The sequence below is a fragment of the Alosa alosa genome, chromosome 8 (genome assembly GCF_017589495.1).
Source record: "Alosa alosa isolate M-15738 ecotype Scorff River chromosome 8, AALO_Geno_1.1, whole genome shotgun sequence".
In the NCBI taxonomy this organism is placed as follows: Eukaryota; Metazoa; Chordata; class Actinopteri; order Clupeiformes; family Clupeidae; genus Alosa; species Alosa alosa.
This window is the reverse complement of record NC_063196.1, coordinates 12423798-12451771: the sequence shown is the minus strand read 5'-3', so window position 1 is coordinate 12451771 and position 27974 is coordinate 12423798. Positions and strand designations below refer to the sequence as shown.

Sequence of the window (27974 nt, the reverse complement as noted above, 5' to 3'; positions counted from 1 at the left end):
CCTCCTTTTTTATTTTTGTACTACCTCTATTTTTTTTATCCATATGTCCTATATTTCTATTTTGATACATACATGTCCTATATTTCAGTCTTGCACTTTAATTTAATGTTTATTGTCTATGGCTATGTCTATAGTATGTCTATGTCTGTATTTAAAGCATGTCTATGTCTGCATGGGAAAGTAAGAAACGAAATTTCAATTCTTTGTATGACCAGTGCATGTAAAGAAATTGACAATAAAAGCCGACTTGACTTGACTCCTATAAATAGCCTGGACTGCGCGATCGCAGCCCTTTACTTTCACTTCCCGCCGCCCTCATATCAGCATAGACGGTAGCCTGATAACGTGGGATGCTGCATAGTACTAAGATTTTAAATGAGTGACCACGATAGTAGTCTTAAGTAGCTTTTTTGCTGGGCCCAGCGAAGGCTGGCAATGTGTAATATTCCGCTGGTTGGTGCACACGCAAGTGTTCAGATTGATTGTCTATCCGTCTTTCACAACAATTTTCTTGGAGCAGATCTTCCACACAACTTCGGTAGCCTGGTCAGTATGTCTCTCTTAGCTGTCCACTTTCATCAGGCCGTATAGCCTATATAATATATTTTTTATTTTTGTATGTATAACATTATAAATGTATTTCTGTACAGACATACCTAGGCTATAGGCTAATTAATTAGTGTTTACCACACTAACCCCCCCGCACGATATCATCGTCCATCACAATGTTTTACTGTACACATCGTCAAATGCCAATTTAGGCGACATCGCCCAACCCTAATGCGTACATATGTCTACTGTGTGAGTATGTGTCATACGTATGATTACTGTGAATGTATGTGTGTGCGTGTGTATCTGTTTATGCACATGTGTGCATATGGAATGGGTTTACATGACCCCTGGAGGCAAACATACACAAAAAAATCGGTCATCCTAGGCCCTACGGTTCTCAAGATATTCACAGAAAACTCTGTTGGTGTACGGTCACTAAATGTACACATAAATTAATTTATTGTATGGCCCCTCTATGAACGAAAGTCCACGAAACTTGGCGTGCATTCGGAGGGTGTCATAATAATCCTGCACTTTCAAGTTCGTGCAGTTTTGACCATGTCAGGCAGAGATATTGTGATTAAAACACCTATTTTTTTGCTTTTTAATTTTTAACTAGGTGGTGCTATACATGAAATAAGTGGTAATGGGATGGGTTGACATGGCCCCTTAAGACCAACATACAAAAAAAAGGTGGTCCTCCTAGGCCCTACGGTTCTCGAGATATACACAGAAACTGTGTCCAGCCACCTACAGGCCAGTTGGTGTACAGTAACATAAATTAATTTATTGAATGGCCCCCATGAAAGGAATTCCATGAAACTTGGCGTGCATTCTGTAACTCTGAAATATGCAAAGCAAGACAGTCTTTCTTTTCTAACATTATCAATAGAAGTTCAAATAACACTCGTATTCTATTTTCAACTGTTGATAAGTTAACAAATCCCCCCTCACAATTAGCACCTGAACTTCTCTCAACTAATAAATGCAATGAGTTTTCATCTTTTTTTAAAGGTAAAATTGACAAAATCAGACTCAACATATCTGCTCAATTACAAATTCAACAACCTGAACTTCCAGCAACAAACAGAGGGAAACTAAACTTGATGTCAGAGTTCAGCTTGATAGACTACTTAAACACTTGAAAAACGGTACAGAATCTCAGCCCTTCCACATGTGTCTTAGACACTCTGCCTACCAATTTCTTCAAAACTGTTTTTCACCTCATAGCGGGCGGATGTCCTTCAAATTGTAAATGTATCATTGCTGTCTGGCACTTTTCCTAAGTCACTGAAAACAGCTGTTGTAAAGCCACTTCTCAAGAAGAATAACCTGGATGCCTCCATGCTAAACAATTACAGGCCCATATCCAATCTACCTTTTATTGGCAAAATTATTGAAAAAGTAGTCTTTAATCAATTAACCACCTTCCTAACATCAAATGGGTATTTTGATTACTTTCAGTCTGGTTTTTGGGCAAATCACAGCACTGAAACAGCTCTCATTAAAGTTTCCAATGACATAGCCTCAACACAGATTCAGGTAAAACATCAGTCCTAGTGCTACTGGACCTTAGTGCAGCATTTGACACTGTTGATCACAATATTTTACTACACAGACTAGAACACTGGGTTGGATTTACAGGCATAGTTATCAGCTGGCTAAAATCATATCTACAAGAAAGGAGCTTCTTTGTTGCCATCAGAAACTGTACCTCAACACCAACGTCCTTGACCTGTGGTGTTCCCCAGGGGGTCGATCTTGGGGCCACTATTATTCAACCTCTATATGCTCCCACTTGGACAAATCATTCAAAATAATTTGATTTCATATCATAGCTATGCAGATGACACACAAATTTACTTAGCTCTATCACCAAACAACTATGGTCCTCTTGAATCTATGTGTCAGTGTATAGAACAAATCAACACCTGGATGTCTCAAAATTTTCTTCAGCTGAACAAAGAAAAACTGAAGTAATTATATTTGGTAATAATGAGGAAAGACTTAGGGTTGCCACTCTCCTTGACACAAAAGGGTTGAAGGCAAAGGATACTGTTAAAAAAACCTTGGTGTATTAATTGACAGTGATCTAAATTTCAACAGCCACATGAAAGCGATAACTAAATCAGCTTTTACCACCTCAAAAATATTGTCAAACTCAGAGGGCTGATGTCAAAACATGACTTAGAAAAACTCATTCATGCATTTATCTCCAGCAGGGTTGATTACTGCAATGGACTGTTCACAGGCCTTCCTAAAAAAGACTATTAAACAGCTTCAGGTGATACAAAATGCAGCAGCTAGGACTCTAACAAAACTAAAAAAGAACTGACCACATTACTCCAATTCTTAAGTCCTTGCACTGGCTTCCAGTAAGTCACAGAATTGACTTTAAAGCACTATTGCTTGTTTATAAATCAGTAAATGGAGCAGGACCTAAATACTTGTCAGACATGCTTCAGCAGTACACACCTTCTCGCCCCTCTCAGGTCCCAGGTGAAAAACCTGCTAGTAAAACCTACAGTTAGAACTAAACATGGTGAAGCAGCTTTTAGCTGCTATGCGACTCAGCTGTGGAACCAACTTTTCGGATGACATTAAAAGGCCCCAACTGTAGCCAGTTTTAAATCTAGACTTAAGACCAAACTGTTCTCAGGCGCTTTCTGCTAACTGTGCCGAAGTTACAAATTCTGAATCTGCCTCGATAATTATTCTACTTTGTCTTTTATTACTTTTTTACTACTACTTTTGCCTTTGTTTTTGCTTACTAATTATTCTTTATTTTTAAATGATTTTACCTTGTGTTTTATGTTTTCTTTTTATTATGATCTTTACCTTTTAACTATTCTTTGACTATATTGCCCTTCTATGCTTTTATTTGTTATTATCGTTTGGTTTTGTTTATGTAAAGCACATTGAATGACCTCTGTGTATGAAATGTGCTATATAAATAAACTTGACTTGACTTGACTTGACTTGACATTCAGAGGGTGTCATAATGATCCTGTACTTCCAATTTCGTGCAGTTTTGATCATGTTAGGTCACAGATACCTGCGATTACAACACCTCATTTTTACTTTTTTGTTTTTAACTAGGTGCCGCTATATATGAATGGTTATGGAATGGGTTGACATGGCCCCTTAAGATCAACATACAAAAAAAGGTGGTCCTCATAAACCCTACGGGGAAAAAAAATGTGAAAAAAAAACCTATATGACATCCGCTTCGCTGAGGTCATAATTTCCCCTGGGGATCAATAAAGTATCTATCTATCTATCTATCTATCTAATAACTAGTGGCTAGCAGTTAAGGGACTTCAGTTAACTTAATATACTGTTGCGAGTTTAAACATCCACTTAAACTAATGTCAGTAATGATATTCAGCTAGTTGTAATTTCAAAAAAATTACACTTCTCCATTTAAAATGTTACCTTAGCCAGCAGGCTAGTTAACTTACCAGCAATTAAGCAGTAAGTGGTAGCCGCAATTTTCTGGCGGCGACACTGACAAGATACAATGTCCGCCCCTACAGACTTTTGTCCTAGTGTCCCTGCTAGCATCACTGTAAGATCTAAAATTAGCAACACCAAGAGAGGGAGATATATGCAGCAAGAAATTACCTTCGCTCTTAGTGAGGGAGAGCTTGCTTTTCCATTACCTCCAATACTCCACAATCAGATCTCTCACAACAGCAATAGTTCAAAATGGACATGTAAATGTTAATCTGTCAAAAATGTATTATTATTATTATTATTTCATGAAATGCATTTAATTCAGCAAAATGAATTTGATTGTTGTGAGTAAACTGAACATGACATTATACCCCAACAACACAAACAAAGATTTTCAGGTGTCACCTTCTACTCTCCTTTTCTATACCTGTGGAGCTACACTTGTCGTCTTGACCGTCTGTGGAAACATGCTTGTGATCATCTCTATCTCACACTTCAAGCAGCTCCACACACCAACAAACTTCTTAATTATTTCTCTCTCAACAGCTGATCTGATTGTTGGCACAGCTGATGTGCCATTTCTGTTGGTGTTCAATAATCCAGGCTTGCCCATTGATTCAACCCTTTATTACGTAGCCTTCATGTGTTCTGCATATGTTACATTTCTGTCTATTTACAATGTGGCCTTAATTTCCCTGGATCGGTTTTATGCTTTGAGCAACCCATTTCAGTACTCAAAGAAAGTCACAGTCAAAGTAATTTCTATTGTAATTTGCTCAATGTGGTTTATTTCATTTATGTATAACCTGGCTTTTGTTTATTTCACTGTAATAAGCACAGATGAGCTTGGGATCTGGGCAAACATAGACTTTATAGTCTCTTTCCTCTTACCATGTTGTGTCATCATTATTCTGTACACCAAGATATTTGTTATTGCTAGAAAACATGCCATAAGCATTAGGTGCACCAGAGAACAACACATTTCAGGTACTACAAAGTATAGAGAGACTTCTTTTCCTAGAGAACATTCAGAGAGGAAAGCTGCCATGAAACTTGGGATTCTTGTCATTGTGTTTGTCATGTGTTTATTGCCATATTTTATAATTAGTCAGTTAAGTACCATTGTTCCAGCTGCAATGGTTGTTCACGTTAGAGATGCAACTGTGACTATATTACAACTGAACTCTGCAATTAATCCAATAATTTATGCTCTCCTCTACCCCTGGTTTAGAAGATGTGCAAAGCTCATCCTCACATTAAGGATTTTCCGTCGTGACTCCTCTCTCAGCAATGTACTTACAAAAACTGGGCCACAGTGAAATATCTGAAATATTCAGCTCCTCTCAATGTATGTCGTTTTGATTATATGTAATAATGCACATGAGTAACATTTCAGTAGGCCTAAGGCTGAAGGATATTTATTATCTTTTAATGCATAACAATGGTCAGATAAAGAGAACATTAGTGAAAGTGACCGCCCCAACATCAACTGTCAAAAACTTACACTCCCAAAGACTTCCATTATTTTTTATCATTCATAGAAACTCTCATGCATTGACTATGAAGCACAGCATATTCTGGCCAACTCTGATTGTATGCCTCCTTGTAATCTATAAATAACTATGAATGTTATCTACTTATGTTAAATCTCGAATTGATCCGTACAGTAATGGGCAGCCGTCTGATTATAGTACTGTACATTCATGTCAATTTAAAGTATCTGCACAGCAGTGTTTTTGACTGAGGCCCACTTTAATGAAATGCAATTCGGTGAAATTGACAGCCTTAGCCTAACCAGCTTTGTTTTGCCAGTCAGGTCTAGTTTAGCAGAAACTTGGCTTATGCATGGGGTTAGTGCTGGGCGGTATACCGGTTCACACCGTATACCGGTGTATATTTTCGTTATGATATGAATTTTTAATATACCGGCATACCGGTGTATTTGATTACACAACGTTTGGAACGCTGCGGCGCGCGACAGTGTTTCAGACAGGACTTTTTTCACACGCAATCATGCATGGTGCGACTGCGAGGCGTAGTGAGGGTAAACGCAAAACACCTTAAGTTTTTCCCCTGAAGTATGACCCTTAAGGCTTAATTTCTCCTTAGGTAAGGGGTTTATTTAAGGGTGTTGCACAGAATACCTTAAATTGTTTCTTTAGTTAAGGAAAAACGTTAAGGGATACTGCATTGAAAGGGATTTACCATCACAAAAATTCTATTGAGATTGTTCAACAGCTGTAACTAGCTGGCTAGTAGGCCCTAGGTGATGTCGTTAGTTAGCAACCCACCGAACACAGTGAAGTTTAATGATCTTATCATTCATCTCACCTTAAGAATATTCGCTGACATTATCCAGGTAGCAAGTAAAGCATGTTATTAGGGGTTTGCACGGCGTGTCATCCGATCTGGACATCGCCATATTGGAGATACTCGCCTCATTAGAAAGCATTAGGCACTGAAGTAAATCCCTAACATCGTCAAGGAAAATGGTTAATTATTGCCGTGTTTTAGGTAGTACCAATAGGTCAGACTGAGAAAAATATCTGGTGTAGGTATCGACTTCCAAAAGTTATTAAAGAACCAGGGAGAAGGGACAATAATGCCAGAAGTTATCAGAGGAAGGGGGGCGCTTGTGGTTGAACTTGGTACTTCGTCTCCCTCACCCAACTCGTATGGATCTGCGCTGCCAATAATCCGTAATTTCTCGAAATATCGCGCCTTTTCTTGTGGTCCAAGTCCTGCCCTATATGCCTTTGCATCTTAGACGCATTTTGATGAGCTTTTCTGTTGTTCAGACACGGCTACAATCACGTAAGATATCCAAAGTGCATAATACTCCATTGTACTTCATTCACCGAGTCTGCCACTATGGCCGCGCGTGCTGGGTTACCATAGTTACCGGCCAGAACGTGACGTCGGTGCAAACCCCTAATAGACATGAACTGAGCAATACTAGCTGGCTAGTCAGAAATGATCCTGTCATCAGTGCACCAAAACAAACTTTTTTGTTAATGTTTTGCCTAGCTAACCGAACCGAAGCTCATGGCAGGCTAACAAGACATCCACATGAAGTTAACGTTCGCCTACCACTAACGTCATGTAAACCACACAATAACAATAAGGCATGTTTCTGATAGGCCTATTTGACAGAGTAAGCATATTAGCAGAGAGGCTTTATTTTAAATTGTATAATTTTCAAAAAAGTATAATTATTCAGGGCCTAAATTTCACAGCGGGATTGCGGGTATTGCGCATAATTTGGTCAAATCCCGCAACTCTAGCCATCATAATGCGAGAAATTCCCGCATACACTTTACAGCCTGTCTGATGACGTTATTCTAATCTGTGGCGTGAATGCGGGACTATTGACCAGACGGATCAACTAGCCTACCGAGTTGAATTGAACAGACGCAGACAAACACAAACACACACACACACACAGAACCACTTTGCGCTTGCCGCCCCCTCCCCTCCAAATGTCCTCACTCTCTCCGCTACGACCACGAAGACGTTCATTGAAAGTATCGTTCAGTGGTTGATACAACCTTTACGTCATGCAAACATGTACCGCTAGCTAAAACGTAAGCCTACTTGCATATATGATATGTGAAGTTTCACCCGATAAGAGGAAAGCATGTGAATCCGATTCCAACAGCGCAAACCGCAATGCGAGTCATGCAGTTAGCAATCCGCAGGATCCCACAGGTAGCGACAATGTTACACGGGAAACAGCCCAAAGACAAGTTCCAGCCTAACTGGCTCAAAATACATCCTTGGCTCGATTTTCACGACGGTGTAATCAGCTGTTCAGATTGCAAAATGTATGGCCCTGTGCCTTTTACCAGCCGATGTTACTGTACAAATGTTGTCAAGTTAGATAGTTGTCAACATGTTGTTCTCAAGTTATAGCCTACACAAGATTAAAAGTTGAATTCTAAGGGCAGTTTGGTTCTTTTCTTTTTTCAAATGAAAATCTAAGACACATGAGAGAAAGTAAAAAAAAATAGACCTATAGAAAAATAGAGACCTAGAGAATTGTAATTATAGTACAGAGAATCCCTTAAATTGGTGTGGATGCCCAAAGAAAATACCTGATAAAGGCAACCCCCAAATTCTGTAAATCCCCCCTACATGAAGAACCCAAAGGGAAATTCCCCACCCCCCATTTTGGAAATTATTGCAAGTTGCACTACTTTTTGTATTGGTTTTATACAAGATGTTTGTGAAAATTGCACAGTAAAAGTTCTGTATTTTGACTGCAATTGTCTGCATTCTGATTTGATTCTTCATTAGAATCATGAGTGGCTCTTTGTAAACAGCATCATTTTATGGGGCCATGCAAAACTGCATTACCACTAGTGTGGAGTTATTCAGATAGATAGATAGATAGATAGATAGATAGATACTTTATTGATCCCCAGGGGAAATTCAAGATTCAATTCTACATCATGACAGTAAAATAGACCATCCTTAGTCAATGTACTGCAGCAATTCCCCTCTCTCAACCTGTAGAAAATGCTGTGAACATCTGATAATGCATGAAAAAAAAATACCGTCATATACCGCGAAACCGTAAGAATTTTGAAAAATACCGTGATATACATTTTTGGTCATACCGCCCAGCACTACATGGGGTTTTATGATAAAACCAGACATCTTGTAAGATACACTCTCTTCCTGTTCCCTGTTCCCACGCCTGTGCCCTTTGGTTCTTTGGGCTATATCTTGCACTTTAGCGCAATTGACTTTCACAATAAATCGCTTTGTGGGGTTGGATCTTGAAGCTGTTTCTATTTTACTGGCGGGATCATGACTGTTGCGCCCAACGAAAAATCTAAAATGCGGTGGTCTGAAGTAGCTACATTAATCATGGGTGTGGTTTGGGCATAACGTGCAATAAACCAATCAGAGCGTCATCTCACATTCCCTTTAACAACAGGCACGCTTGTTCCATAGCGGATTGCTATTATGATGGCGGAATTGCCAGGTGCAGCCAGGAACGGTTCACAGTTCTATAGTCAGTTGGGAACAGTTTGCTATTGATTTTTCCTCTTGACAAAATGTAATACAGAAATGTCACTTTCCGATGTTTTGGGATCACTCTCACTGAATCACGAGGTTATGAATGCATGGTGATATGTTTGCAATGTAATCTACCTCACTATAGAGTATAGACAATGCAGATGTGTCAGATAAGCTCTCCTCTCCCATGCTGCTGCTGGGGCATTTGGGTTAAATGGCATTGGCATGCAGTTCAACTTCACGTCTCATTAAGTCCTCTAATATTTCCTAATTTATGTCATCAACACATCCGTGATTCGTGGAAATGTGTACGCTAAATGTATACCTATTTTTTCACATCGGACACCACACTGATTTCCCTCGTGTAGCAATATTTGTCCTTGTAGTTATGTATGGTTTGGAGAAATGGGAACTGCGTCGTATAGATGAGAGGAGCAAAGTGCATTGCGCAACACACATGGGCGGAATACCCCTGGGCCCAGATGTATTAATCCTCCCCCAGAATTTTTAAAATTTGTTTGATGTGATTTCCTTTATTCTGTTGCATTTTGGGGATGGCCAATACTAAATTCAATCAGATTCATAGCCTACATCCTGATTTGTTGATATTGAGGCAATGATTCCACGCAAAGGCTTGGGCTTCAGGGCCCCCTGACCCCTTGGACCCCTTGGACCCCTGGGCCTGGGCACGGTAGGCCCGTGCAGTAATCCATCCCTGGCAACACAGGCGCCCAAGCAAGCGCTCCTGCAGGTGTAAGCTACGGCTGTACCTACCATCAGGCAACAGAAACAGTTTCTAATTTGACCTTTCCAACTCTGCACAGTATCCCATTAACTGCATGACAATAGGCTATTTACAATATTTTATGTAAAGTAGAGTTTGTAAACACGTTATCCTCAACTTAATGCACGCACAACTTTTGTTTGAGCAGGAGAGAGAATAACAATGAATGGACGCAGCAACTACAGAAATTGTAGCCAAGGCTACTTGCTGTTTTCTTTTACTGCCTATGGTTGCTGGTTAACAGCACATAATAAGCTTATTTAAGCGAATTCACAAACTCAAGACTTCAAGGCCATCATGGATATAAAACGTTTTTTGAAACCAACGAAAGGATGGAGGAAACAAAGCAAAGTTTGGAGTTATTTCAGATGGGCTACAACAAGGTAGGCAAAATTGTGGTGCTTGTCAAAACCTTAGCGCAGCTGGAATAATGCTTATAGGCTGATGTTAAAGCGCACACGATGTTTAAAGCCATACACAACGGTAAATTGAAACAAAACTAAAGGTAAGTTTAGCCTTTATAGGGCTGTATAAAGTTGTCCAAATTAATAGGTCGTAATTAGGCGTTGTTGTAAAGATATTGCATGTAGATGTACTATATAGGCTACTGTGGAAATTGCAGTAAATCGCAAGAGACAATTTCTCACGTTGAGCACACAAATGCGTGTGTCGTTTATTTTGATAGGAAAAACACTGAAAACTAAAATGGCGCTGTCCAGCAACAAAACAGGCATGGGGCTACACGTCATAACACATTCATAACATTTAAAGGGACCACGATCCCTGAACAGTTTTACTTACATGAAGTAACTACAGACAGAACAAAGTGCTGTGTTTAATATGAACGGTGTGTAGAACCACACTTAATAACAAAGGTGAATTATGCCGGTTACATTCACTACACACGCCCCCCAAAATTCACCATATCAGAAGTAAAATCAACAGTCAACGGGGGTGGGTGATGATTAACCGGCCCACAACGGCTGTGCTGTACCGAGGTCGATGAGACCCAACTGCGGCAGGTGTCCCCGCCATGACACGGGTGTGGGGCATGGCGTGTGGGAGGCTTGGGAGAGGGGGGAGGGTGGGGGGGCAGAGCTGGAGGCCGTCCATGCCGGTGGGGGCTGGGCCAGGTCAACGGGCCTGGCCACATCCAAGTGAGCCGGTTTGAGGCGGAGAGTCGCTCCGGTTTGCCGCCCATGTCCACCACAAAATGTTTGTCTCCTGCCTCCAAAACACGGAATGGGCTCTCGTAGGGCGGGCGTAGCGGTCCTCTGTGGGCATCGTGGCGAATGAAAACATAATCAGCCGTCTGAAGCCCAGTGGGAATGTGCGACTGAGGGAGGCCGTGACGGGAAGTAGGGACAGGTGCGAAAAGCCTCGCATTGTCCAATAGAGTTGACCGCTGGAGCCCGTGTTGGCTAAGTCGCTCAAAAAGTGTTCGGAGGTGCGCCAGGTGTTGAGACTTGGATGTGCTCGCTACGAGGATGTCATCCAGGTACACAAAAAGAAAAGGTAGGTCCCACAAAACAGAGTCCATGAGGCGTTGAAAAGATTGGGCGGTGTTTTTAAGGCCGAATGGCATGCGCAGGAACTCAAAAAGACCAAACGGCGTGATCATGGCTTTTTTGGGAATGTCCAGTGGGTGCACCTCATGATATCCCCGGACGAGGTCCACCTTGGAAAAAATCACCTTACCTGCCAGGTGAGCTGAAAAATCCTGTATGTTCGGGACTGGGTATCGGTCAGGTGTTGTTGCCTCATTAAGCCGCCCGGTCGCCACGCAGTGACCAGCCGCCGCCCGGTTTGGGGGCGATGTGGAGGGGTGATGCCCACGGGCTGTCGGATCGATTTAACTATACCCAGGCGTTCCATGTTTGCAAATTCAGCCTTTGCAATGGCAAGCTTGGTCGGGTCGACGGCCGAGCGCGTGAGACGGGTGGACCAGTAGTGGCGAGATGGTGCTCCACACTATGCTTCACAGCGGATGCAGAGAAAGTGGGCTGAGTGGGCTGGGCTTTCGGCAAGTAGGCGGTGGAAGTCATCTGAGGCTGATAGCATGCTAGACAGTCGTGATGGAGTCAGTCCCGCTGGCGTGCGATATAAGAACAAAATGTGGCGCCAATCAAACGGCGGTTCTTAACATCTACCAACAGTCCATGTGCACACAGAAAATCGGCTCCGAGTAGGGGAACGGCAACCTTTGCTGTAACAAAGTCCCAGCCAAACCGCTGTCCTCAGAAACACAATTCAACATACCTCGTTCCATACGTGCGGATGGGGCTACCATTGGCAGCTTCCATAGGGGGGCCGTGGCTGTCAGTCATCATGTCCAAATGGGATGCAGGCAGGACGCTCCTCTGTGCTCCCGTGTGACACAGGAAACGTCGTCCGGAGATTCTGTCACGGATGAAAAGCAGCCTGCCTACGCGGCCGACGCTCATGGCCACTACTGAGCGCCGGCCCTGGCATTTCCCGACCCGCCGAAACTGCACGGCGAACGACATTTGTTAGCCTTGGGTCCAAACTTGGCATGATAAAAACACAAGCCTAAAGACTGTTGGGGGCCAGAAGACTGCTGCCGACGAGAAGTGGTTGCAGCGATGAGTGTGGAGTCGTCCAGCGTCACAGGAGCGATGTGTGCGGGAAAAAGTGCGGCCACACAATGTCCCTGACTTGCCAGGAAGAATTTGTCAGCCCCTTCAGCCAGCCTCCGACAGTCAGTGATTGTGGTGTTGGCTAGTGCAGCCCTGACTTAGGAAGGCAGCTGACGCAGAAAAAGTTGGATAAAAAGAAAATCGGGTCTGTGCTCACCCAAGAGATCCAGCATACGGTCCATGAGCTCAGATGGTTTGCTGTCACCCAGTCCTTGAAGGGAGAAAAGCCTGCTGGCTCTCTCAGCGTCTGACAGTTCAAAAGTTTTCAACAGGTGGGCTTTGAGTGCTATATACTTCTCAGTTGCCGGAGGGTTTTTAAGAAGACTCACTACTCTGGATGCTGTTGAATTTCCGAGAGCCGACACAACGTAGTAGTACTTTGTTGTATCCGTGGTGATCTCACGCAACGCGAACTGCGCTTCAGTCTGGGCAAACCATGCCGACGCCGACGATTCCCAGAATTCGGGGAGTTTGAGGGTAACAGCGTTCGCGGTCATGGTCGTGTCGTGTCTCTGGATACGTCCAGCAGACTAACGTCGGGGTCACCAGTGTGGAAATTGCAGTAAATCGCAAGAGACAATTTCTCACGTTGAGCACACAAATGCGTGTGTCGTTTATTTTGATAGGAAAAACACTGAAAACTAAAATGGCGCTGTCCAGCAACAAAACAGGCATGGGGCTACACGTCATCACACATTCATAACATTTAAAGGGACCACGATCCCTGAACAGTTATACTTACATGAAGTAACTACAGACAGAACAAAGTGCTGTGTTTAATATGAACGGTGTGTGGAACCACACTTAATAACAAAGGTGAATTATGCCGGTTACATTCACTACACTACTACATTTTTAGTTGACCAATGCACGAACAAAACCGGGAAATGGACAAATATTATCAAGGCATGGAATGTTTCCATCTGTGCACAGGGTGTCTGTAGATCGCAGGCACGTGCAGAGAAGGGGGGCTACAGGGGCTCTAGCACCTGCCCTTTTGCCCCTTTGATGTCCAAGTGCCCTTTTGACAAGACCCGTTTTTTACTTTTTAAAATTTGTAATACTTCCGCTAGTTCCAACATGAATATTCGCTAAAATGTCTCATTAATAGTTTGTGAAATTAGAAATTTACCACCAATCCGTGACATCATACACTAAGGCACAGTGCTGCAGGAGACGTTTGGGAGCACGGTAAGGTCACTTGGCAGTTAGCCTATCTGAACATGCAATAGTATTCAGCTTAGAGATAGAGAATAAAACATTTAAAGTTGTTTCATGTTTAATGAAGTAGCCTATCAAATCCCGTTTTAACCATGTCATGGTCCATCCATTTCAATAACCTGGCAGCTTCGAAAATCTAAGGCTGAACGTTCATAACATATTCTGTTTAGGTTACTATGTCATAGTAGCTTAGTAGACCTAGTTCATAAAACAGAGTAGGCAAACCTTTTCTAAATCATCATAAGCCGACGACATAGGCTACTGTAGTTGTTTAACTAACCCAACTCCACACGTCGTTCTCTGTTTACAGTATAGGCTACGTTACGCGTCATTTCACTCAGTGGCCACACGCACAGCATGTGAATCTGCAAGACACCAGCTTGTTTGCTAATGGTGGTAGTTCACTGTGATAAACTATAGCCTGACAAGCCAGACTATACGCAATAACATATTTGCTGCCTAGGGTGCATCTAGATTTCTAGGCTATTAAAATTAGCTTTGAATTTAATCAATAAGATGTAGCCTTACAGCCTATGATCTCTGTGTAGACAATAGCCTGAAAAGACCTACGGTATCTGTCTGTGCCATGGCTACAGTAGGCCTACATTACATGCACTCCTATTGAATTTTCAGAACCAAGCAAAGAAATGAGAAAAATGTGTTACAGCTTTGTCTGCTATTTACACCCATTCTTCTTGATACATAATGAATAAATATGAAAATGTATTAAATGTACATTACATGAGACATCCATTAGACTACTTTGCAAATTAGTCTATACATTAGACTACTTTGCAAATTGCTAAACCATATAATAGCCTGTCCCACCATCATCACTGAAATAGCATAATGCTAGAATTTAAATGCAAAAAAAAAAAAAAAATGCCCAGCTCAGGTTCAGATGATTAAAGCTTTATAGGCTAGGGAATGTAAAACTTAAGTTCCAGTATTTTTTGCATTTAACTTGTGGTAGCATGAGGCAAGATTCCATGCTGCACTTTTTGCAAATGTTATATTTTTATTTTGTGGATACAGTGTGATGGAAGATGTTTTATTTTGATATAATTTGCATGTAGCCTATGTATTCTCTATTGGGTTGTAATCAAAATTAAGTTTTAAATAAAGTTAACAGTTTTCTGAAAATTTTGTTCCTTTGTCCCTTTTTTAAAAAATTTGAGCCCCTGCCCCTTCAAAGGTCTCTGCACGCTCCTGGTAGATCGGTGTGCATAGCATTCATTTCTGCAGGCCTGTGTACAATACATACAATAAATCAATATATGTGTATAGAGTCGTTTGGTGACTTTATCCCTTAGGCCTACATAGACAAGTCCTAAATATGCGGTAGCGAACGTCAAAAAGTCTAGTTGCTCCTTTTTGAAACGGACTGTCAGAAAAGACTAGGCTACAGGCACCCAGGGCCAGCCTTAATTTAATTCGACCTGAAGTAGGCTAGCCTAAATCGCGGCCTGAGCTGGCTATTAACGTGCCTTTTAGGCTCACCAGTGTAGCCTACACATGGACACAAACTGCATGCTTAAATAGCCTAAGAACTATTTTTAAACTGTTTTGTTAAACTGTTCAACCGTAACACTTGCCATCACGCATGCACCTCTTCCTCTCCCTCTCTTGTGCACTCACACACACGATGGCAAAGCATCCTCTTTGTGACAGGTCCCTTAACAAGCACATAGCCCATTGTGTAGGCTATGAAAATAATTGCTATCACTCAGTTCTTGGATTAATATCATACACAGGATTTACATGTGATGCAAGTTGAGAGACAATTGTATATCAAAAGAAAAAAGAAAAGTTTGCATAATTAAATGCTTTTGAGTGAATTTTTTGCAGCATATCGCCTTTACTATCTACCCCTCTTTTTGACAACTGACATATCGGTTTTACATATCGGTAATCGGCCTCCTGTTTTGGTAATAATTGATATCGGTATCGGCCCTGAAAAAACCATATCGGTCGATCCCTAGACACTGGCAACATCTTGTGCATCTATAAATGTCATTGCAATTCCAAAATTATCTGGGTACGTGCCCCACTTCATATAAGGATGACTTCTTGGCACAGTTCCGTGTAGCTTGAAATGACACACAAATACCAACCAAAGGTTACAGACACATCACGTGAACAAAGGACGTTGATCTGGTGGTCTCTATAAAAGCTCACGCTGGTTCAACACTTCAAGGAAATCTCTTCAACTCCTTTCTATGGATAAGACTGATCATAGCCCCACTGCTATAAGACATCAATTTTGTTACATTTTCCGGAAAAAATCCTTGGGATCAATGACTCTTCACAACATCAACTACACAGGTGATTGCCTGCAGTCCATTAACTTAACCTGTTCAAAATTATACTCTTCTATGGCAGCTTATGTTTTGATGTATGTGTTTGCTGCAGCTGTGGTGATATGTACTGTGTGTGGGAACCTTCTGGTTATAACTGCTGTTTTTCATTTTAAACAACTCCATACACCAACAAATATCCTTATTGTCTCACTGGCCATTTCTGACTGTTTTGTAGGTGTATTTATAATGCCAGTGCATTCAATGATTTTGATTGAGTGCTGTTTACTGTTTGGGTCAACATTTTGTGCCTTGTACAATATGATTAAATTCCATTTAACATTTGTTTCTGTATACAATATTTCTTTCATTGCTGTAGACCGTTACTTTGCCTTAAGCAATCCTTTCCTCTATTCCAAAAAGGTAACGCTGTCTGTAGCATTCATTATATCATTTCACATTTGGATTGTGTCACTGTTTTACAACTGTGCACTTCTTTACTTTAATGGAAACTTTAGAAACAAATGTCCAGATAAATGCCTTACATTTGTGGATGAAGTGTGGTCTACTGTTGATCTTGTTGTTGTTTTTATTTTACCGTGTGCCACTATCATAACTCTGTACCTAAAAGTATTTTTCATTGCAAGAAGGCACGCAGTCTTAATTAGAGCTGCACTCAAGGACCGAAAACAACTGGATGTCCAGAACAATGGCGACTCAATGAGATTGGAGAGGAAAGCCGCCAAAGTTCTTGGAATCCTTGTATCAGTGTTTTTAATATGTTTAATACCCTCTTATATTTGTATTTTACTATTTGATGTGTTAGCCCAATCATATGACAGTGTGGTAAATACCATGTTAACACTATTTTTCCTTAATTCTACTATCAACCCCATCATTTATGCCTTGTTCTATTCTTGGTTTCAAAAAAGTATGAAATTAATTCTCACATTTAGAATATGTAGGACTGACTCCTCACTGATAAATGTTCTCTCAAGTAACGGAGTCCCTTGACAAGAGTTGTGTCTCTTCATACATTTGTAGATTTATATTTTTTCTCCATCCTTTCTTTCATTGCTTTTGACCCCTATTTTGTGTGAATTGAGCCTTTGGTCCACATGGATTGTCATTTTATTTTTTGTTTTGTTTATTACTGTTCTTCCTAGGCTTCTTCTTCTTATTATTAGAGTGCATGAAAATGCACTCTACTGTTATCCGAATTATTCTTATTATTACAGTGCATGTACTGTTATTCCAAGGCTTTTTCTTTTTCTTCTTCTTCTTCTTCTAACGCAGTTAATGCAGCTTCAACCATTAAACGTAGAAACTTCATTCAAACTTTGTTACGTAGGTCTTACTTAGGACATTTGGGCTATGTATTTTTCAACTTTGTAACTTTTATACTTTTTAAACTATTAATTAAAAACTATCAAAATTTCCCCATAGACTTAACATGGGCTGATGACATCACAATAGAGCCGTTAAGCAATTAGAATCCTATGACAGGTGTTCAGGCCACCTGGACCAACTGCCAGTCTCAGGCTTTAAGCATACAAACTGGCCTATTAAGACTACACATCCTGTTCAACTGCTTCCTCTGCCAAAACTGTTTCAAAATAAAAGTCCTCACTACAATATTTCACTGTTAAACAATTTAACCCTTTAAACTACTGAACTTTTTAACTGTTCAGCCATTGTAACTGTTACTTGTCATCAACTATGACTCCTACCCACTGTAGCTAGTTAGCTAAGTTAGCTAAGTAACATGGTTAAGATAGTTAAGATGTTAGTTAGCATTTTAACAAAACTGCTAAAAATGATTAGCTAAGTTAGCTAAGTAACATGGTTAGATAGTTAAGATGTTAGTTATCATTTTAGCAAAACTGCTAAAAAATGATTAGCTGAGTTAGCTAAGTAACGTGGTTAAGATAGTTAGCATACTAGCGCAGTTAAGATGTTAAGCAAGCATTTTAAAGAAAACTGCTAAAACTGATTAGCTAAGTTAGCTAATAACATAGTAAGATACAAGATGATTAACACGCTACAAAGCATAGTTAGCAAAACTGTTAAAAAATTATTAGCTAAGTTAGCTAAGTAACATAGTTAGCATGCTAGCATAGTTAGCATGCTAATTCAAGATTTTAGCAAAAAAAAACTTGGTTAACATTATTATCTTTTGATAAATATAGTAGCATAACTGCTAGCAAACATTAGAGCCATTCCAACTGTCAGTTATCGCCAATTATCTACCTAAATAATTTAACCATTTAAACTATCCACTTATTTAACTGTTCAGTCATTCCAACTATATTAAACCTCATCTACCTAGCAACCAATATATTTGTTTTACTCTGTATGATATTTTACATCATATTTTTACATTTTCATGCACTGTATGTCCTTCAGGAAATGCTTTTTAGTCTTATTAGAGTGCATGAAAATGCACTCTATTGTTATCCTAATTATTCTTTTTTATTATTATTATGAAAATGCATGTACTGTTATTCCAAGGCATTTTTTTTTTCTTCTTCTTCTTCTTCTAACGAAGTTAATGCAGCTTCAACCATTTAACGAGAAACTTCATTCAAACTTTGTTATTTAGGTCTTACTTAGGACATTTGGGCTATGTATTTTTCATCTTTGTAACTTTTATACTTTTAAACTATTAATTAAAAAACTATCAAAATTTCCCCATAGACTTAACATGGGCTGATGACATCACAATAGAGCCGTTAAGCAATTAGAATCCTGTGACAGGTGTTCAGGCCACCTGGACCAACTGCCAGTCTCAGGCTTTAAGCATACAAACTGGCCCTATTAAGACTACACAAAAAACTGTTCTGCCAAAAACTGTTTCAAAATAAAAGTCCTCACTACAATATTTCACTGTTAAACAATTTAACCCTTTAAACTACTGAACTTTTTAACTGTTCAGCCATTGTAACTGTTACTTGTCATCAACTATGACTCCTACCCACTGTAGCTAGTTAGCTAAGATGGCTAACATAACATGGTAAGATAGTTAAGATGTTAGTTAGCATTTTAACAAAACTGCTAAAAAATGATTAGCTAAGTTAAGCTTGGCAACATGGTTAAGATAGTTAGCATGTTAGTTATCATTTTTAGCAAAACTGCTAAAAATGATTAGCTGAGATGTAGCTAAATAACGTGGTTAGCATAGTTAAGATACTTAGCGTGTTAGCATGCTACAAGATTTTTAAAGCAAAACTGCTAAAACTGATTAGCTAAGTTAGCTAAGTAACATAATTAGCATGCTAGCATGTTAACATGCTAGTAAGCATAGTTAGCAAAACTGTTAAAAATTATTAGCTAAGTTAGCTAAGTAACATAGTTAGCATGCTAGCATAGTTAGCATGCTAATTAGCATTTTTAGCAAAAAAAACTTGGTTAACATTATTATCTTTGATAACATAGTAGCATAACTGCTAGCAAACATTAGAGCCATTCCAACTGTCAGTTATCGTCAATTATCTACCTAAATAATTTAACCATTTAAACTATCCACTTATTTAACTGTTCAGTCATTCCAACTATATTAAACCTCATCTACCTAGCAACCAATATATTTGTTTTTACTCTGTATGATATTTTACATCATATTTTTACATTTTCATGCACTGTATGTCCTTCAGGAAATGCTTTTCTAGTCTTATTAGAGTGCATGAAAATGCACTCTATTGTTATCCGAATTATTCTTTTTATTACAGTGCATGAAAATGCACTGTACTGTTCTTCCTAGGCATTTTCTTCTTCTTCTTCTTCTAACGCAGTTAATGCGGCTTCAACCGTTTAACGTAGAAACTTCATTCAAACTATGTTACGTAGGTCTTACTTAGGACATGTGGGCTATGTATTTTTCATCTTTGTAACTTTTATACTTTTTAAACTATTAATTAAAAACTACTCAAAATTTCCCCATAGACTTAACATGGGCTGATGACATCACAATAGAGCCGTTAAGCAATTAGAATCCTATGGCAGGTGTTCGGGCCACCTGCATCAACTGCCAGTCTCAGGCTTTAAGCATACAAACTGGCCCTATTACTGCCAAAAACTGTTTCAAAATAAAAGTCCTCACTACAATATTTCACTGTTATACAATTTAAGCCTTTAACTACTGAACTTTTTAACTGTTCAGCCATTGTAACTGTTACTTGTCATCAACTATGACTCCTACCCACTGTAGCTAGTTCGCATGGTTAACATAGTTAGCATGTTAGCATTGCTAAGATTGTTAGCATTTTTAGCAAAACTGTTAAAAATGATTAGCTAAGTAAGCTAAGTAACATGGTTAACATAGTTAGCATGCTATCATGTTAGCATGTTAGTTAGCATAACTGCTAAAAATGATTAGCTAAGTTATATGGTTAGCATAGTTAGCATGCTAGTTAGCATAACTGCTAACAATTATTAGCTAGGTTAGCTAAGTAACATGGTTAGCATAGTTAGCATTTTAGCATTGTGAGCATGCGATTTGCACCTGTATCAACTTCCAGCTGCAAATCTAGGCCCCATCAAAGAATCAGTTCAACTGATTGCACCTGTATCAACTGCTTTCTGCTGAACTAGGCCAACTCTCTCTGTGTCTCTCCATTCTACAAGGATATAAGGCACATTTCAACCAACTTTCTATCCATTCATCCTCTTCAAACCATTCACTCATCCACCCATTAAACTATTCATCAACATCCATTAACCAATCTGCCTATCAACATCCATTCAACTTTCTGTCTATCAACATCCATTACACTATCTACATTTTTAAAACTATATACTCTGTCTCAGGCTTTAAGCATACGATATGGCTCTATTAAGACTGCCGTTAAGCAATTAGAATCCTAGGCCAGGTGGCCAGGCTATATTAAACATCATCTACCTAGTTCAGTCATTCCAACTATTAAACCTCATCTACCTAGCAAATAATTTAACCTTTTACACTATCCACCTATTTAACTGTTCAGTCATTCCAACTATATTAAACCTCATCTACCTAGTTCAGTCATTCCAACTATTAAACCTCATCTACCTAGCAGATAATTTAACCATTTAAACTATCCACCTATTTAACTGTCCAGTCATTCCAACTATATTAAACCTTGTCTACCTAGCAAATAATTTAACCTTTTAAACTATCCACCTATCTGTTCAGTCATTCCAACTATATTAAACCTCATCTACCTAGTTCAGTCATTTCAACTGTATTAAACCTCATCATGTTGGTTGCCAATTAGCACATCATCTGTTTTAACCCTTTAGGCGCCAGGTTTAAAAAAAAAATCATTCGATTTTTACATCAAAATTTCAAAAGGCCATGGCTTGAAAGTGGTCAGAGATAAAGTCCTACTGTAAATGTGAAAATCATTGAGTATGAACAAAAGTTTATGAAGGGGGTAAATTTACACATCTAATTTGCATATTATGACGTCACTGAATGACAACCACCTCGAATTATGCACATTTCAGTAAATACTGGATGTTGAACATATATTTGAGCAGTTTTGCTTACTTTTTTGTCATTTCACCCACATAACACCTGAACAGGAAAGCAGTCACATGTAAACCAACAATAGTAAACTATTACTATTACCACAAACCTTATTCTACTATACAATAAAGTAGCCTGGTCAAATCAGTTCCTATCGCGGGTGACTTTGTAGTTCTTCAGAGCACTATTTTTACTACCCCTGCTGTCTTTACTACGCCCATTACGGACACCATCATCACCTTTACCACTGGCACCTTCAGCTACGTTGGGCAGAGGGTCGACATAAGCGTGGTATGCTTAGTGAACACTGTCGGAAAGACACAAATGACACACCTCCATTCACAGGCGTGCTGTGACTAGACGATCGCTCATATTCTCCAAAGGCAGATATTCTCCTTCAGAATCAGACTAGGTAAATAACAGACCCAAGACTTCATCACATGTTAACTTTTTCTTCAACATTTGGTGTATTTCTGCTTCAATTTATTGCAAAACTATGGCCTGCATTGCTTCCGTGTTATGGAGGAAATGCACGCCTTCTTATGTGTTTCTTTCGTGTAATGTCGGTGTAATACCACGTCCATTACGGACACTATCATCACTATTACCACTGGCACCTACAGCTATGTTGGGCAGAGGGTTAAAATAAGCATTGTATGCTTAGTGAACACTGTCGGAAAGAGGCGCAAATGACGCACCTCCACTCACTCACAGACGGCTCCGTGACTATCACTGCCAATAGGCGATCGATCATATCCTCCAAAATTCAGATTTTATCCTTTAGAATAAGAATAGATGAATAAAAGACCCGAGACTTCATCACACGTGAATTTTTTTTTCAACATTTGGTGTATTTCTGCTTCAATTTGTGCAAAACTATGGCCCGCATCGCTTCCGCGTTATGGAGGAAATGCACGCCTTCTTAGGTGTGTTTTCGGCGTGTTTTCACATGCTTCCTGAAAACTTTGAAAAAAAAGGTTGAGCTTGAATCGAAGCTCTGGGTGTCTGCCAACTAGTGGTCAAGAGTACAAATGAGATTTTACACTGTACTCGCGTCTATCGTCTGTTTTAATCAGTGACGTTGTTTGTCGCAATTTTGCGACTTTGGCGGGTAAAGGGTTAACAATATATTTCACACCATATGTTTTGCATTTTCATGCACTGGTAATTCCCTGGAATTGCGTTTTCTAGTTATTAATTAGAGTGCATGAAAATGCACTCTACTGTTATCCGATTTCTTCTTCTTATTCTTCTTCTAACGCTTTTTGTGCGTTTAATGCGGCTTCAACCGTTTCACGTAGAAACTTCATTCAAACTGCGTTGCGTAGGTCTTACTTATGTGACTTCAGCTATGTATTTTTCAACTTTGTAACTTTTATACTTTTTAAACTATTAATTAAAAACTACTAAAATTTCCCCATTGACTTAACATTAGATTATGACATCACAATAGCAATTAGAATCCTATGCCAGGTGTTCAGGCCACCTGGATCAACTGAGAGTTTCTCAGGCTTTATGACATCATAGCAATTAGAATATTGTGCCAGGTGGCCAGGCCACCTGCATCAACTGTCAGTTTCTCAGGCTTTAAGCGTACAGTCTCATTCTATGCTATAAGCCTGAGAAACTGTTCAGTCATTCCAACTATATTAAACCTCATCTATCTAGCAAATAGTTTAACCTTTTAAACTATCCAGCTATTTAACTGTTCAGTCATTCCAACTATATTAAACCTCAAATACCTAGTTCAGTCATTCCAACTATATTAAACATAATCTACCTAGCAAATAATTTAACCCTTTAAACCATCCACCTATTCAACTGTTCAGTCATTCCAACTATATTAAACCTCATCTACCTAGCAAATAATTTAACCTTTTAAACCATCCACCTATTTAACTGCTCAAGTCATTCCAACTACATTAAACCTCATCTACCTAGTAAATAATTTAACCTTTTAAACCATCCACCTATTTAACTGTTCAGTCATTCCAACTATATTAAACCTCATCTACCTAGTTCAGTCATTCCAACTACATTAAACCTCATCTACCTAGTAAATAATTTAACCTTTTAAAACCATCCACCTATTTAACTGTTCCATTCCAACTATATTAAACCTCATCTACCTAGTTCAGTCATTCCAACTATATTAAACCTCATCAAATAGTTTAACCTTTTAAACTATCCACCTATTTCTGTTCAGTCATTCCAACTATATTAAACCTCATCTACCTAGTTCAGTCATTCCAACTATATTAAACCTCATCTACCTAGTAAATAATTTAACCTTTTAAACAATCCACCTATTTAACTGTTCAGTCATTCCAACTATATTAAATCTCGTCTACCTAGTTCAGTCATTCCAACTATATTAAACATCATCTACCTAGCAAATAATTTAACCTTTTTAAACCTCATCTACCTCATAACTGCTAAAATGATTATCTAAGTTAGCTAAGTCACATGGTTAGCATGTTAACATTGTTAGCATTTTTTCCAAAACTGCTAGAAAACATGAGCTAAGTTAACTAAGTAACTTGGTCAAACATTAGAGCCATTCCAACTGTCAGTTATCGTCAACTATCTACCTATATAGAGCCTTTAAACTATTTGTCTATCAACACACATTAAACTATCAGTCTGTCAACAACTTTTAAACTATCTACATATAACTTTTAAACTTTAAACATTCATTAAACTATCTGTCTATTAACAACTGTTAAACTATCTACATTCAACTTTTAAACTGTCTACGTCTAAAATATCAACTTTTTATTAAGCTATGCTATGTCTGTCCTAGCTTCATTTTCATGCACTCGTAATTCCCTGGAATTACATTCTCTAGTTCTTCTTCTTCTTCTAACGCACTTAATGCAGCTTCAACCGCTTTTAACGTAGAAACTTCATTCAAATTATGTTACATTAGGTCTTACTTGGGACATGGGTGCTATGTATTTTTCAGCTTTGTAACTTTTATACTTTTTAAACTATTAATTAAAAACTAATCAAAATTTCCCCATTGACTTAACATTATGATTATGACATCACAACACGGCCGTTAAGCAATTAGAATCCCTATGGCAGGTGTTCGGGCCACCTGGATCAACTGCCAGTCTCAGGCTTTAAGCATACAAACTGGCCCTATTAAGACTACACATCCTGTTCTACTGCTTCCTCTGCCAAAAATTGTTTCAAAATAAAAGTCCTCACTACAATATTTCACTGTTAAACAATTTAACCCTTTAAACTACTGAACTTTTTAACTGTTCAGCCATTGTAACTGTTACTTGTTATCAACTATGACTCCTACCCACTGTAGCTAGTTAGCTAAGTTAGCTAAGTAACATAGTTAGCATTTTTAGCAAAACTGCTAAAAACGATTAGCTAAGTCAGCTAAGTAACGTGGTAAGCATAGTTAGCATGCTAGCATGTTAGCATACTAGTTAGCATTTTTGGTAAAACTGCTTAAAATGATTAGCTAAGTTAGCTAAGCCACATGGTTAACATAGTTAGCATGCTAGTTAGCATTTTAAGCAAAACTGCTGAAAACGATTAGCTAAGTAACGTGGTTAGCATGCTAGCATGCTAGTTAGCATTTTTAGCAAAACTGCTAAAAACGATTAGCTAAGTAACATGGCTAGCATAGTTAGCATGCTAGTTAGCATAACTACTAAATATGAAAACATTAGCTAAGTTAATTAAGTTAAGTAACTTGGTTAACATTATTATCTTATTATAACTGCTAGCAAACATTAGAGCCATTCCAACTGTCAGTTATCGTCAATTATCTAACTAAATAATTTAACCATTTAAATTATCCACCTATTTAACCGTTCAATCATTCCAACTATATTAAACCTCATCTACCTAGCAACCAATATAGTTTGTTTTTACTCTGTATGATATTTTACATCATATTTTTGCATTTTCATGCACTGTATTTCCTTCAGGAAATGCTTTTCTAGTTATTATTCTTCTTCTAACGCTTTTTGTGCGTTTAATACAGCTTCAACCGTTTAACTTAGAAACTTCATTCAAACTGCTTTGCGTAGGTCTTACTTATGTGACTTCAGCTATGTATTTTTCAACTTTGTAACTTTTATACTTTTTAAACTATTAATTAAAAACTACTGAAATTTCCCCATTGACTTAACATTAGATTATGACATCACAATAGCAACTAGAAAAGCATTTCCTGAAGGAAATACAGTGCATGAAAATGCAAAAATATGATGTCAAATATCATACAGAGTAAAACAAACTATATTGGTTGCTAGGTAGATGAGGTTTAATATAGTTGGAATGACTCAACAGTTAAATAGGTGGATAGTTTATATAGGTAAATAATTTACTTGGTAGATAAGGTTTAATATAGTTGGAATGATTGAACGGTTAAATAAGTGGATAGTTTAAATGGTTAAATTATTTAGGTAGATAGTTGACTCGATAACTGACACTTGAATGGCTCTAATGTTTGCTAGCAGTTATGCTAACTATATTAACAAAGATAATAATGTTAACCAAGTTACTATGCTAACTCAAAGATCTTAACAATGTTAAAACGCTAAGTATGCTAACCATGTGACTTAGCTAACTTAGCTAATTATTTTTAGCAGTTATGCTAACTAAGATGCTAACATGCTAACTATGCTAACCATGTTACTTAGCTGACTTAACTAATCATTTTAAGCAGTTTTGCTAAAAATGCTAACCAAGATGTTAACATATTAACATGCTAGCATGCTAACTATACTAACCATGTGACTTAGCTAACTTAGCTAATCATTTTAAGCAGTTTTGCTAAAAATGGTAACTAGCATGCTAGCAGATGCTAACTATGCTAACCATGTGACTTAGCTAACTAAGCTAATCATTTTTAGCAGTTTTGCTAAAAATGCTAATCCAAGATGCTAACATGTTAGCATGCTAACTATGCTAACCATGTGACTTAGCTAACTTAGCTAATCATTTTAAGCAGTTTTGCTAAAAATGGTAACTAGCATGCAAGCATGCTAACTATCTTAACCATGTGACTTAGCTAACTTAGCTAACTAGCTCCAGTGGGTAGGAGTCATAGTTGATGACAAGTAACAGTTACAATGGCTGAACAGTTAAAAGGTTCAGTAGTTTAAAGGGTTAAATTTTTTAACAGTGAAATATTGTAGTGAGGACTTTTATTCTGAAACAGTTTTTGGCAGAGGAAGCAGTTGAATAGGGTGTGTAGTCTTAATAGGGGCCAGTTTGTATGCTTAAAGCCCTGAGAATGGCAGTTGGGACAGGTGGCCCTAACACCTGCCATAGGATTCTAATTGCTTAACGGCTCTATTGTGATGTCATCAGCCCATGTTAAGTCTATGGGGAAATTTTGAACAGTTTTTAATTAATAGTTTAAAAGTATAAAAGTTACAAAGCTGAAAATACATAGCACCCATGTCTAAAGTAAGACCTAAATGAACATAGTTTGAATGAAGTTTCTAATGCTAAACGGTTGAAGCTGCATTAAACGCATTAGAAGAAGAAGAATAAGAAGAAGCCTAGGAAGAACAGTACAGTGCATTTTCATGCACTGTAATTAGAATCCTATGCCAGGTGTTCAGGCCACCTGGATCAGCATATATGGCTCTGGCCAGGCCACCTGGATCAACTCTGAGTTTCTCAGGCTTTATGACATCATAGCAATTAGAATATTGTGCCAGGTGGTCAGGCCACCTGCATCAACTGTCAGTTTCTCAGGCTTTAAGCATACAGTCTCATTCTATGCTATAAGCCTGAGAAACTGTTCAGTCATTCCAACTATATTAAACCTCATCTATCTAGCAAATAGTTTAACCTTTTAAACCATCCACCTATTTAACTGTTCAGTCATTCCAACTATATTAAACCTCATCTACTAAGTTCAGTCATTCCAACTATATTAAACATCATCTACCTAGCAAATAATTTAACCTTTTAAACCATCCACCTATTTAACTGTTCAGTCATTCCAACTATATTAAAACTCATCTACCTAGCAAATACTTTAACCTTTTAAACTATCCACCTATTTAACTGTTCAGTCATTCCAACTATATTAAACCTCATCTACCTAGTTATCATCTACCTAGCAAATAATTTAACCTTTTAAACCATCCACCTATTTAACTGTTCAGTCATTCCAACTATATTAAACCTCATCTACCTAGTTCAGTCATTCCAACTATATTAAACATCATCTACCTAGCAAATAGTTTAACCTTTTAAACTATCCACCTATTTAACTGTTCAGTCATTCCAACTATGTTAAACCTCATCTACCTAGTTCAGTCATTCCAACTATATTAAAACTCATCTACCTAGCAAATAATTTAACCAATTAAACTATCCACCTATTTAACTGTTCAGTCATTCCAACTATATTAAACCTCATCTACCTAGCAAATAATTTAACCTTTTAAACCATCCACCTATTTAACTGTTCAGTCATTCCAACTATA

At 38.5% G+C, this 27974-nt stretch overlaps 2 protein-coding genes across 2 annotated transcripts; both read left to right on the top strand.

Moving 5' to 3' along the window:
* The first annotated feature begins 4367 nt into the window (after positions 1 to 4367).
* On the top strand, positions 4368 to 5327 carry LOC125299332 (trace amine-associated receptor 13c-like). Its single transcript, XM_048250572.1, has one exon. It carries the CDS (start codon positions 4368 to 4370, stop codon positions 5325 to 5327), a length of 960 nt encoding a protein of 319 aa, XP_048106529.1.
* Positions 5328 to 15919: 10592 nt separating this feature from the next.
* On the top strand, positions 15920 to 17006 carry LOC125299330 (trace amine-associated receptor 13c-like). The gene has a single exon (XM_048250570.1). It carries the CDS (start codon positions 15993 to 15995, stop codon positions 17004 to 17006), a length of 1014 nt encoding a protein of 337 aa, XP_048106527.1. The 5' UTR covers positions 15920 to 15992.
* The last annotated feature ends 10968 nt before the right edge of the window (positions 17007 to 27974 follow it).

Coding starts and splice junctions, on each gene's coding strand:
- LOC125299332 (XM_048250572.1), top strand. CDS start 4,368: ATGACATTATACCCCAACAACACAAACAAAGATTTTCAGGTGTCACCT.
- LOC125299330 (XM_048250570.1), top strand. CDS start 15,993: ATGACTCTTCACAACATCAACTACACAGGTGATTGCCTGCAGTCCATT.